Source organism: Anas acuta, chromosome 6, assembly GCF_963932015.1.
Source record: "Anas acuta chromosome 6, bAnaAcu1.1, whole genome shotgun sequence".
NCBI classification, from domain to species: Eukaryota; Metazoa; Chordata; class Aves; order Anseriformes; family Anatidae; genus Anas; species Anas acuta.
Window position 1 is genome coordinate 24,898,759 of NC_088984.1, and position 13,349 is coordinate 24,912,107.

The window sequence follows — 13,349 nt, forward strand, 5'->3', positions numbered from 1 at the left end:
AAGGGAGCCTTTTACAGGGCCTGCTAAGCATCAGGTCTCCTGCACGATGCTCAAGTTTTTCTTTACTCCTGTGCAGTCCAGCGGACCGGATGGTAACTTTACCAGCTACTCAACTGGAATGCAAAACTGAACAGCAACGTGAAATTTCATTTTCAAATGTGAACAAAGTGCCAGGGGTTGTTCTGATTCCGTCCCACAGGGAAGGAAGTCATCGGCAGGGAGTGGTCCTGTGCAACACGGGCGGGATGGGGCTCAGGACTGTCCTTGGCCGTTAGGACGCTGGTTTTGGGGCTCTGGTACCTCTGGTACCTCCCCACCGAGAGGGGGGCCCGGGAGTTCCCCCCAGTGCAACGGCCGAGGGGCAGGAAGGCTAGCAGCACAGACACGAGGACTTTTTCAACTTCCAAAAGGAAGGCACAAATCTGACCGCAGTTTCCCTCCCTGAGGACGGACCCGGGCTTGGCTGGATTTCCACGCCGGGACTCGGGGCAGACGCGCTCAGGGGAGCGGGAAATCCAACGCGCCAGGGCGAGGAAGCCGGCGAGGACATTTTGGGAACAGCCTCCCTCCATCTCCCAACCCCCCCCCAACCCGAACACCGGGCAAGGGGCTCCCGGGGGCCGCGGGGAGGCCCGAGGGGGAGGCTCGGAGGCCGTGCCCCGTCCTGCAGCACCCCCTGTGCGCGGGCGGGGCGGGGAGAAACCCGACCTCCGCCGCCTGAGGAGGGAGAGGGGCTGCCGCGGCGCGGGAGGAGGCGGCGGCACGGCCGAGCGGTCCCCCCCCCGCTCCGCAGGGGACACCCCGCACGGCTGCGGGAACTGAGGGAGGGAGCCGCCCGGCCCGGCTCGGCTCGGCCCGGCTGGGAGCAGGGCGCGGGCTGCCCGGTGCCGGGGCAGGGCAGGGCAGGGCAGGGCGGGGGCGGCGCGGCCCCTCGCCGAGCGGAGCGGAGCGGGGAGGCGGGCGGCCGGGTGCTTGCGGCCGGCCGGAGCCATGCGGAGTTGCGGGAGGGCTGCGGGCCGCGCCGCCCCGCTGCTGCTGCCGCTGCTGCTGCTGCTGGGGCAGCGCCTGCCGACGGCGCGGCCCTACAACCTGGACACCCGGCACCCGCTGCTGTTCCGCGGGGGCACCGGAACGTTCTTCGGGTACTCGGTGCTGCTGCACAGCCACGGCGAGGAGCGATGGTGAGTCTCGGACGGGGCTGCCGGGGGGGAGCCGGAGCCTGCAGCCCCCCCTGCGGCCCCTCACGCCGCCGTCTGTGCCCCGCAGGCTGGTGGCGGGCGCCCCGCGGGCCAGCTGGCCGGCCAACAGCTCGGTGGACAGCCCCGGGGCCATTTTCCGGTGCCGGATCGGGAGCAACCCCCGCAGGCAGTGCGAGCAGCTCCAGCTGGGTGAGTGAGGGATGGAGAGAGGGAGTGGGGGGCGGGCGGTCTGGCGGTCTGTCTGTGCCTCCGCTGCCGCTCTGAGAGCAACCGGCGACCGCCTTGGGACCAAAGGCGAGCCCGGTGCGGCTGCCCCATCGGGCCGGACCGTAGGGGGGTCCCGCACCTCCCAGAGCCTCGCTGGGGAGTCGGTGCCTCCCCTCGCGGCTCTGCGTTAAGCGGCCGCAGCTGGCAGAGGGGGCTGGGGCTGGCACCATGTGCCCGGCCATCCCTGCGCGAAGCCGCGCCGTGGGAGCCCGGGTGGGCGCAGCCCGCTGGGTAAATCCTCTTTCCGGGCACCAAAACTACTCGTGACCCAGGCAGTTTTTCCAGCTCCTGTGTTAACCCAACTCCTCTCTGCTGCTACGGTCCTAGAAGGTGTAACTGGATGCGTTTTTCAGGTACTTGCTCAAAATGAGCACGCTTTGCGGTGGGTTACTGTGAATATGCCTGAATTGCTCTGGGGTCTGTTCTCGTCCTCCTTGCATACAGTACCTCCACTCTACCTCCACGCTGCATGTTAAAAGTTTCCTGAACTTTCTCTCCTGCTGTAACCAAAACTGTCCAAGCCGTTAAAACCATGAACTTGCCGCCCAGTGAGGATAAGAAGCGCGGGAAAGAGTTTTCAAAATATTTGAAACCAGTGGGAATGATAACGCACCATGAACTGATGTGCTTTGAGGACAGAATGCAGGATTCTGTTCCAAAAATAGTTACAACAGTAATTTCTCTAGAAAATTAGAATTGGTGGGTTCTATCAACTTTTTTCCTACAGACAGAAGTAAGAGTTATATTTTGTAACTGAACTACAGAAAACTAAGATACAAGCAGTTGCTCGTGGAAACTGAATTAAAGTTATTCCAGCCCAAGCACTTTTTTTTTTTTTCTGAGTGATTTCATTCCAACATCAGATCTATTGGAAAAATGATATATAAGAAAGGGCTTTCTTCTCCAATTGCTTGTTTAAGAGGCTTGGAAAAGCCAAAGAAGTAACTAAATGGGTAAAAGAGCATATGCTAAAAAGGCATTAAGGCCCTACTGGGTTGGAGGCTAAAACAGCCCCTCACTGTGTAGATGAGGCAAAGGGTAGTAAGGTTTTAACTTCTTTGAAAGCTGCAATACCTCTGCAGTACTTGACTTATTCATTTAGCCAGTGGAGATACAAAAGCCTCTAACAAAGGAAATTGGTAGGCTTTTCTTCAGTAGCTTAGGGGTTTCTAAATGAAACGGTGCAACAGGTGAACGAAAATGTTTATGTGGTATCAAGGGCTTAGTTTAACACCACTTCCGTCCCTGGATTTAGAGGTTGTAGGTTGCACAACGATGTTTACTCTCTTGTCCTGGACTTCTAAAAACAGTAATACCACAAGACGCTTTTTCAAAATGTTTGTTTTCATTAGTGATAGGTGACATCTTTATAACACTAAGGTACATCAACAGTGTTTCTGAAATCACATGGGTCCTTCAAAAGTATTTCTGAAGTTGCATAGGTACTTCAAAGAAGTGTTCCACTAAAACAAGAAGTAAGGTCAGTAAAGAAGCCAAACCATGCTGTGGTGCATGGGATGTAAATTAAGTAGATTAGTATCTGAGCTTCGTTAAGTTTCTGTCATCCTGCTGAGCGGTCACAGAAATACACAAGGGAATTTGCAATTGCAAAGCTGAACTTAATTATCTCCTGTCTAACTCATTCAGGCTGTCAGCAACTTTGGGACATAATGGTTTTATCAGCACCATGTCTTTCTGTCAGTGACCTCCTTGTTCTTTTTTCTGCTTGGATTCTTGCCAAGTTTGGATTCTGAGCTCATAGAAAAGGATATTTTTCTGTGAAAAATGTGCAGGGATATATTACACTGCTGGGACAGGCAAACTGAGAAATAGCCATTTTTATCTTTCTCTTAAATACCTGGATTCACATTTCTTTCAGTAAAAGAATCTCTGAGGTAATAAGTTTCTGATCCTGTGTCATAGAAATATAGAGGTGACAACAGGCAACAGAAGTTTTGTTTTTTTTTTTCCTTCTTCTGAATGTCAGAACTCTGTAATAAATAGATTTGAAGTCCTTAGACATAAACATGTTAAGACACTTTGTTGCCATTTTTCACTAAAGTAGCCTTGAAACTGGCTTAACTAATTAATGAAGGATTCATGCACAATTAAGAAGCCTCTGATCACATGAAACTGTTGTTGTGTTTTCTATGTCACACGTTTCTATGTGGTTGCTCAATAAAGGAAGACTTGGTTGGAACAGTCTTATGCTACAGTCATCCAAGCATCTGAAAATAACTCATCTAGGCATACTTTAGAGAATTTTACTGTTGTTCAGAGTGTCACAGGGATGTGGGCTTGTTTAAGAACTAAGGGGAGTCATGAGATACACTACTAAATCTTTGTCTTCACAGACCCTCATTGAAACTTTTAAATCTCACTGTGATGGTTGAACAGTGGAGCAAAGTTTTCAGTTGCTTTTCTAGTTCTAGTACTTCTGTCAGTGGTTTCAAATATTCAAGCCTACTGATTTATTCATAATTGGAGTATTTTTCGGTGATGGCTTATGTTAGATGCAGAGGCTTGTAATCCATCTGTAGGCACAAATACAACATAGAATGCCTCAGGTATGTTACTCAGAACACCATCAGTCTGCTAGCTTGTGTTTCAATTTCAAGGCCTTGTCCAGGTCAGTTTGGGGGTAGTAATACATTACTGCAAGGGGACTTGCGCAATGTTCTTCAAATGTTTTGACCTGTTACATTTTGGACGTGCAAAATGTTATAGAAATTCTTCAAGAAAATTGCTCTCATATTTGTAACTGAGAATGATTAATTGGACAGCAAACTAGTTACAAAAATTGCCATCAAGTGTAAACAAAACAAAACAAAAAAGTTTCAACTACAAATACATACAGTAAACGCAGTTCATGTTCTTTTAAAATCAGGCCAGCAAGCTCTGCCCACAGTATCAGCCTTCCACCCTTCCAAGAAGTCCCAGCTGCAATTAACCTATGAACAAATTGCCCTCTAGCTCCCCCAGCTGAATCGTTACAATGGAAAAGTGAGCAGTTAATGGCTTTCACCAAAAGGCAGACCTGTGTTTCTTCAGCCTTGATTTCAGTAAGTTTTGCCTTTGATACTTTGGCTTTTTGATCTCACTTGCATCGATTATACTCTGCCAGTGATCTACTTGGAAATGTCCTTACTGTGGAAGGAGGACAGGACCTTCTGGGCCTCAGCCTGTTACAGAGTAATAGAAGCAGCTCTCATGTAGCTGGTGTGTTTTGGTGGAAGTGGTTCTGGGGGCATTGGAAGAATAAGGCTTAGCGAATCGCTGAAAAGAGAGAAGATTGCCTTGGGCAAATGAAAAGAGTCTGGTGAGAACCTGACACCTAGGAGCAGGACATCAGGAGGCTTGTCATCTTTGCAGTAGACTTTGTTGTTTAATCAGTTAGCATTAAAGGAGTTCTGGGAGGATAGAAAGGATCATGGGAGGCTGTTTGGCATGGAAGGCACTGGGGCAAGTTATATAAACGTGGTTTCTCAGATGACATTGCAGACATCTGTATTAAGAGTCCTTGAGGCCAGAGCTAGAAGTGGCTTTTCAAGTTCTGACCTTATTTGTATGCGATTATGCTGTTTCTGTGGATGCGTGCAGCAGGGATTATAGCAGAAGTGTATCTTCCAGCTGTGTAATGTACACAGACTGGGCAATTACTTATCTCTCAGTGACTTTATGACAACGCGTGCTCCTTTTCCCTGAGGCGATCAAGCTGCTGTGTCCTTCTGAGCTTATGCAGTGCTGCTCTGTTTCTTGTGCAGAATGCAGTGTTTTCTCTTCTCATTAGATAAAGCCTTTGCAACTACATGGAGCAGGGGCTCATCACCATGTTGAAGATGCCAGGCTCACCCTTCTCTTGCCCATAAAGGCCTAACATTTTCAAGGTGTTTGAATACTTGCCAGGCAGAGGAAGAGAGGAAACATAAGGCAGCAGATCAGCTGAGGTCCAAAGGGAACCTGCATCAAGAACATGTGGTGGAGCCCAGGGAAAAGGGAATACAACCCAATGAGCAAGAGTGAATGGTGGTGCTTTTTTTGTTACAGGCCTCTGAAATGCATATGGGAATGCATCGGACACTGGGTCAAGCAAAGCTTCCTTCTGTCTTTGACGTTAGCTGGTTTTGCTTGACTTTCTGACAAGAAGGCTCATAAACCCTCCAGAGGTCTAAACTTATGACACTGGTCTGCTCTCCTTTTTCATTTCCTACAGACTCAAATACGCTATAAAACAAATCCCAAGGAAGTCCTTGTCATAAGAGGACAGAAAGCATTGCTGGAAAGGGAGTTGCCAGAAGGGGCTTTTCAGATTTAAGGGTATATATTAATTCCTGCATGTGGGAATGTAATGGAATTTTGTTTTCTGAGAAGACTTCATTTAGATTAATGTGCTTTGTAATTCCTAGAAACCATGGAAGTCACCTCCCTTAGGAAGTGTTCTAAATGACAATATCAAAATTAAATTCCCAAACTAAATTCCAAAGTTGTCTCAAAATTGCTGCAGGATGGGAGGGTAGAGATGTATTCAGTATATGGAAATTCATGTCCCTGATGTTAGCAGTGTGGGAGAATTCAGAAGCTCATCGCTGAAACCTCAGTAACCGATGGCCTGCGGAAAAATCAACTTCTTTGTAGTAGATGCTTAAAGTAAGGCATTTTACTTCATGCTTGTTTTGAGTAAGAGCCCACATGTTAGTTACCATTGCTCAGGTGACCTACAGATATTCATTGAAGTCCAGCAACGTAAGTTCTCTTGGCCTGAGCTTGGTTCCTATTTACAGGGACTTCACATATGTATATCCTTGGTGTTGTGGGGAAAAGCACATGGGGGAGGAGGAAGTGGTAAAGAGGAGATGAAGAAGGGTCAGGTGCCTCTTCATCCTGTGAAGGGAGGTGTTTTAGGAAGAAGCTAGAGCACAGTTGTGTTGGTCAATGTGCATCGTCCTCACTGCAGTGTGATGCGGGATTTCTGACTGCTCTGCTCTGGTCTTTCCACCAAAACAGGGTGAAAAAGCAGTATTTGGAAAATGAAGTAGAGTAAAAGTAGCGTGGAAGAAGAAAAACTCCTTGCAACAGTTTCTTCACACAGCTGTTCAATGCTAGGCCTGTCACAAAACAGTAGGGAACAAGCTCCGAGAGAAGGATGACTGTTGGCTTTTATTCCTGCAGCTGCTTCTCTCCTGAGTGTTTTGTTTTGTTTTTGTATTTATTTTTTACTGTGATAAAGAATTGTCTTGATACCATGAATGGGGTATTTTTGGTTTCAAACAAACAAACAAACAAACAAAACACACTCTGCGACATCCTGGTACAAAATTATTTTAAAAAGTGTTAATTTTAAGGATGTGTACAGCAAAGTCATTCATCTGTCTGCTGGTCACTGAATAGACTAGATAGATGCTTTGTTCTGTTTCCATACTTAATCAATATTGGCAGTTGTGTCTCCTCCAAAAGAAATTCAACAAATCCAATAAATTAGGACTGCATTTATTTAAACTGTCAAATGACAATAATAAATTTCAGCTCTGATGGCAGTGCAGTTTGGGGGATGGAGGTGGATTTTTTTCCCCTCTCAATGTCACCTGTAGCATTGGTCCTCTGATCTGTACTGGCGCCATCTTCTGGGTAACTGCAACAAAAACTTCAAAAGTTACGGTTCATCACTAGCTGTACTGAGTCTAGGAAAGTCTTAAAAGTTGTACAGAACAACTTGTTCAAATGACATTATGTGTTTCCTTATTTTATAAGCATTTTTTTCATAAGCTGTGTCATGGAGATGCATAAAAAAATACCAGTTCAGTGTGTTTATTCTCCTGAGCATGTAGTAGGTACTACTAAGAATGAAAAGCTTTCTTTATATAACATAAAATACTTTTACATGTGTAGCTTTGTCTTACTATAGGTAGTCCTGATGCATTCTAGGAGCAAATATTTGCAGGCTTGGTAGTACTGTAGTCTTTTGGGGGAGTTCGAAGAAATTTCACTATGTTCTCTAGGGTTTTAAAAATTACCTCTCCTTAAGAAACAAACAAACAAAAAAAAAACAACTATAAAACTAGTAAATAAAAACTACTAAAAATACAAAAGAACGAGCTACTGCTAAATAAATGCAGCAGTGCAAGGTGTACACAGGACAAGAAGACACAGTGATTTTATATCCCCTGTACCCCTGTAAAGACTGCAGTGGTATTACAGCACTTTACTTGATAGCCGTTTGCGGTAGAGATAATTTTAAGATCTGCTACCAATTGATACATAGTTTAGAAAGAAGTTGAAGAAATGTTTGTTTTAGGCTAGTTTTTAGGGGTACTCAGGGGTACTGCTTCTGTTTATAAGAAACCTTTAGGCTGAAGAACACTTGAGAAAACAACCCTAGGATAGTCTCATTATTACATAATGAATGATATTTTATATTGATATTAATATATTAATAATATGATGATTGCATAATGAATTATTACATAATGATATGATATAATTTATGAAAGAGATGCTACATAAGAAAAAACAGTTCTTAATCAGATTGAGTGTAACATCACTTTCTTAGTTTCAATAATGACGGAGAAGCCAGTTCTCACTGCCTAAGCTGCCCTGCTCAGAACCAGCACACTCCCTTTGGCTTCATGCAACCCTACCTTTGCTCGAGCATGTGAAAAGTATATGCAAACAATGCAAGACAGAGATGGGGTCAGGTCCACCAAACTGGGACTGCCTGAGTCTCCCCGTAGAGCTCTCCTGTTAGCCCCCATGTGGCCTTTCAGCTCATCCTCTGTTCAGCACATTGGTCTTTGTGTCATAGGCAACCCCAAAGGAGAGCGCTGTGGGAAGACCTGTGTGGAAGAGCGCGATAATCAGTGGCTGGGCGTCAGCTTATCGAGGCAGCCAAAAGAGAACGGATCTATCGTTGTATGTATTAACCGTTGAAGCTGCGAGTCCGTTTGTCAGACCACCTTCATAACTGTTATGCTTGTGTGTCAAACGTCATGTTTTTTATCCATAGGCTTGTGGACACAGATGGAAAAATATCTTTTACATAAAAAATGAACACAAACTGCCGTACGGTATTTGTTTTGCTGTCTCTTCGGATTTTCGAACTGAACTGAGCAGAAGAATATACCCGTGCTATATAGGTAAGCAGAATGCTTGGGTCCATTCTAGGGAAGGAAAAGATACAAAATTAAGAGGTGCAGATTTGTGAGAAGCCTGTGTTATTCTGGGCAGCATTTCTGCAGCCAAAGGCTTGAAGACTGTACTGATGTTATAAACCCAACCTGTGATATAACTTTGATAGTAAGATGTTTATCACTTTTAGGAAAAATTGCTTTCAACAGGCAAAACAAATAGTTTAAATCAAGCATCAGAATACTTGCTGATGAATACTCGTGGTTCCTCAGCACAACACCGTGTCCTGTCACTGTGCATCCCTGTTCCTACATCTCCTCCTGCCAAGGCTACTGCCATGGCACAAGACCTTCGGCAGTCCTTCCTCAGAGAACCTCAGGAGCAGAATAAAAGTCAAGACCATAAACTTTCAAACAAGGCCATCCCTGCCTTCCCTTTCATGCATCCCTCCCATCCAGGAGAACAGTCTTGTGACCCTGTCCCTTGCCAAGGCAAGAGAGAGCTGATAATCTGCCCTCTTCATGCAGACCAGTAGAGTAATGCCGTCAGACATCCCGCTGCTGGCTTTGTGGACTGCTCGGTGTGTTGGTGAAATCATGCTTTTCTCTTCAGCAATGCTCAGGTGAACAGATCTAGGGATGAGACAAAGGGAACTCTGATGGAGGCAGTTAGCAAGGAGAAGAAGGAAAACAGAGCTGGGCATGTTGGATGTAAAAACAGCTACTGAGGATATTAGGTGCCAATGTTTCTAAGATATCCATATTACAAGCCCTTCAAAACCCTAATGGAGCACTGGGGCAATTTCCATGAAGACACGTAAGCCTGTCAATCAGATTGCCTGGATTATACACTGAGTGGAAGAGAGAAGTTGAGTTTATCCATCTGTGCTGCTCAATTTATACTGTTTCACTTGGTGTATTACTTGCTTGGAATCATTTAAAAAGAAAACTATAATCTTTCACAAGATTTCAAAGGCAGCTGTGATCAAGTGATACATGGTGCTTTGCGTTTGTTACAATAGGGTATTGAAGCTAAAGGCTATACCAGGGAAAACAGTGTTTTTACTTTTATTACAGAACTGAAAACTGATTTATTTTTTTTTGGTTGGTTTTGGTTAAACTTGTCTCAACTTCTCTTCAAGACTTAGTACTAAATTCTGAAACTGCATGTTTCTCATCCTTTTTAATATTTCTTGCCCATACCCAGATCATGTGCGAAAGTTTGGAGAAGACTATGGGTCATGCCAGGCTGGAATATCTAGTTTTTACATTGGGGTGTGTATTGAAGATACAAAATTTCTCACAGATGTATGTAAATATACACATATGTTAAAGTTGTATGTGAACACAAACATTAGCACTGTCTTTGTTGTTGTTGAAGAAATCAGATTCATCTCATTTCTTTTTAATGGAATCTTAATAATACTTGCATGATAATTCCCAAACTAACCAAGAATACTTTTATATTCAAAATTACTTTTATTCTGGAATTAAAAGTCAAAATTACCTTTCAGGAGTAAAAAGCATGCATATAACAGAGTATGAGGTTTTATTGTTCTCTTTAATCTACTTTATATAACAGTAATGCTAATAAGGCTTACCTTCTTGCTTTGCAAAGTAGTATTCTGTATTTAATCAATGCTGCACTCTAAGCACTCTAAGTTTATGATTTCTAAAAAAAAAAAAAAAATCATTTTGAGATGAAACTGTACAGTTTGATGCTCTCTTTCAAAATGTTCCCAGATCAACGTTTTTCAAGAAGCATATTTTTAGAAAGTCTGAAAAATGTTGTCTGTGATCTGGTGGTAATCTTGGAGCACTGAGCTATATACATCTCCAGTATCATTTCACTGAGTTCACAGGAGATCTAAAGAGAAGCATTTGACTTGTTTTGCTATCTTTATGAATACTGAAACGTGAATAACAAAGCTATGTTTTATTTTTCTTTTAGGACTTAATTATAATGGGAGCCCCTGGATCATTTTATTGGACTGGTTCTGTTTTTGTATACAATACAACTGCAAATACAATCCATGCTTATTCAGATTCAAATAACCAAGTGAAATATGGCAGTTATCTAGGTACTTCAAACATATAATACTTTATAAATATATAAATCAAAGTCTAAGCTAAATAGTTGATCTTGAAGTCAGTGCACAGTATTTCTCAGTATTTGCTATGTTAATCCCAGGAGTGACATTTCTATAGACATGCTCTGATTTTTGTTAAATATTATTTAATTGTAAGGCTTCTTCTGTTATTTTCACATGGAAGCTTTTCAAACATTGTTTCTGTTTCTATCATCTCTGCACTGACTTTCCATCATTTCTTGCTATGGAAGGGGGAGAGATGCTTCTGATTAGTAGCAGTTTGCACTTGTCTCTGAAGTCTGAAATACTTAAATGTTTTTATAGCAAAAGATGTGCTTTCACGTGTAACAGAAATGTGAAAAGTTTATTACAGTGAAGGCTGAAAGGAAACAAGACCTAATTATATTTTCAATAAGGGGGAAGCATGCTATGATCTTAAGAGACTGACTTGCCTCCAATCATAATTTATTTTTTTATTCCTGCCGTATCTTGGTCTGGATACATGGGAATGCAAACCTCACATACAAACATCTACAATGAAGGCCACACAGCTCCTATACATGTTCCTTTAACCCAGTAGTTAGCTGGATTTAGGGCTAGAATTTGTAGGGTTGTATGCCAGAACCATCAACAACTTCAGTTTTCACACTACACGCTAAGACTATCTGTCCTTCTTGAACTGTTAAGGAAAACTGCTTTCGCCTGTGGCTTTTTTTTTTTTTTTTCCTGTTCATAGATCTAGTTCATGTGGATAAACATTCCTTTTTTTTCAGTCTTTTGGCAATAGGAAGCAGGCATAAATTATGAAATAAATATTAGGAAATATAAAATGTCTAACATTTTAGAAGTCAGTACTGAGCCTTGCAAAAGCTGCAGCTGGGCTCTGAGGAAAACTCAAGCAAAAGATGATGGGTGTAAAAGGTGATCAGATACCCAGATCAATAAAGTTAATCAGTAATGTTTCTAACCTTTCATAGGACAAATTAAAAATTTTAGAGGGTGCCTACCATTAACATTTAGTGGCAAAATATTGCACCTGTCTGGGAAAAAGCTCATCCAGATTTCTCTCCTGCAAATATAAGGGTGAGAATCTCTGTAATGAATGAATAAAGTCTTTGACAGCCAAAAAACAAATATAGGCAAGTGGTTAAAAGCTTGTATAAGAACTTTGCTGGGGAGCAAGTAGGGAGAGGATTAGATAAGTTGGTTTTACAAATCAGCTGGGCCTGATGAAAGACTAACCTGAGATACTTAACAAACTCCTGTAAAGAAATCACAAAATAATTGATAGTTTCTTTTAGGAATCTGAGAAAACTGAGAAGTCAATATAATATCTATCATTAAAAAGGGAGGCAATGAAAAGCCAGAGGATTTTAAGGTAGTAAGCCAATCTTTAGTAATGCAGAAGAGGAGATAATACTGGGGATGGAAATAAAATCTTGTTGGATTATGCCTTTAAATTTAAAGGGTCAGTCATGTGATTTCCCCTCCTCCCCCTAACATTTGAATGCCACAATAGAAATCTGTGTGCTCTGATGATGACAGTTTCTTTTAGTGACTTTATTTTTTTAAAAGTTCATTAAAATTATCAATATTTACACTTCAGTAAAACCAAAATAACTATAAAATAAAGATCAGAGGAGGTAAATGAAGGTTCATCTACTCAAGCTTAATTTTTTGGTTGAGTACGTAAAAATTAGGTATTGACCTTTAAATGATAAATTGTCTTGTTTGCATATTTTAGCTTAAAATATGAAAATAAAATGCTGGCCTCAAGAAAGCTTGAATTCTAGACAGCTGTCTTCACAGATGAAGGATTTAAGGCCCGTTCTTATCTGATCCGATATGATTTATCCATTTTCTCTGTGTGCTGTGAAAATCAACAGAAATTCAGTAAATGCAAGAGTAGCAGAATATGTTAACTGTCTTCTCTGTTTCAAATTAGCCTTAACACATTTTGGAAAGAGTAACAATGACTGGTGTGGCTACAGATTAAGGCGTCAGCCTTCAGTTTGCAATTTTGTGGCTGGACGACTGAACCAAAATATGGTCCCGGTTGTCAAGAGCTGTCTCTACGCAGACAAATACTTTATGTGGATCCAGTTACAAAAGCTGATGCAATGTTTTCTTATTATATAATTAGACTTTGCTGGAGACATTAATATGTGAATAAAGACAATAAGCTGTGTTTGTGTATATATACATATACACATACAGGTGTATATATGTGTGGACACATAAGTACCCCCACATTTCATCTCCTTGCAGTCCGGTTATAAGAATAGTTGAGTGAGAACTGAATAAAGTGCATCCCTATTGCACTGTATGGACATGTGATAGTGATAGTATCACATGTATGGACATGTGATAGTGGACCAAGGGAAACCAGCTGATGTGATTTTTTTGGACTTCAGCAAGGCTTTTGACACGGTCTCCCATAGGATCCTACTGGACAAAATGTCCACCATACAGCTAAATAAAAACATCATACGATGCGTGAGCAATTGGCTAACGGGCAGGGCCCAAAGGGTTATGGTGAATGGCGCTGCGTCAGGCTGGCGGGCGGTCACTAGTGGGGTCCCTCAAGGCTCCATTTTAGGGCCGGTACTTTTCAATATTTTTATAAATGATCTGGATGTAGGAATAGAAGGTATTTTGAGCAAGTTTGCCGA

At 42.8% G+C, this 13,349-nt stretch overlaps 1 protein-coding gene across 3 annotated transcripts in view; it reads left to right on the plus strand.

The window, feature by feature from the left end:
* Positions 1 to 209: 209 nt before the first annotated feature.
* ITGA4 (integrin subunit alpha 4) overlaps positions 210 to 13,349 on the plus strand; it is a 38,823-nt gene continuing 25,683 nt past the window's right edge. Inside the window, exons 1-6 of one of the 3 annotated variants that reach the window (XM_068685862.1) lie at positions 210 to 1,181; positions 1,267 to 1,388; positions 8,266 to 8,372; positions 8,467 to 8,596; positions 9,795 to 9,862; positions 10,539 to 10,668. In XM_068685862.1, the coding sequence (XP_068541963.1) occupies positions 991 to 1,181; positions 1,267 to 1,388; positions 8,266 to 8,372; positions 8,467 to 8,596; positions 9,795 to 9,862; positions 10,539 to 10,668 (748 nt within the window). In that variant the 5' untranslated portion in view covers positions 210 to 990. Of the gene's footprint in view, positions 1,182 to 1,266; positions 1,389 to 1,464; positions 1,820 to 8,265; positions 8,373 to 8,466; positions 8,597 to 9,794; positions 9,863 to 10,538; positions 10,669 to 13,349 lie in introns of those variants that run through there. The other 2 variants (XM_068685860.1, XM_068685861.1) reach the window with 2 other exon arrangements.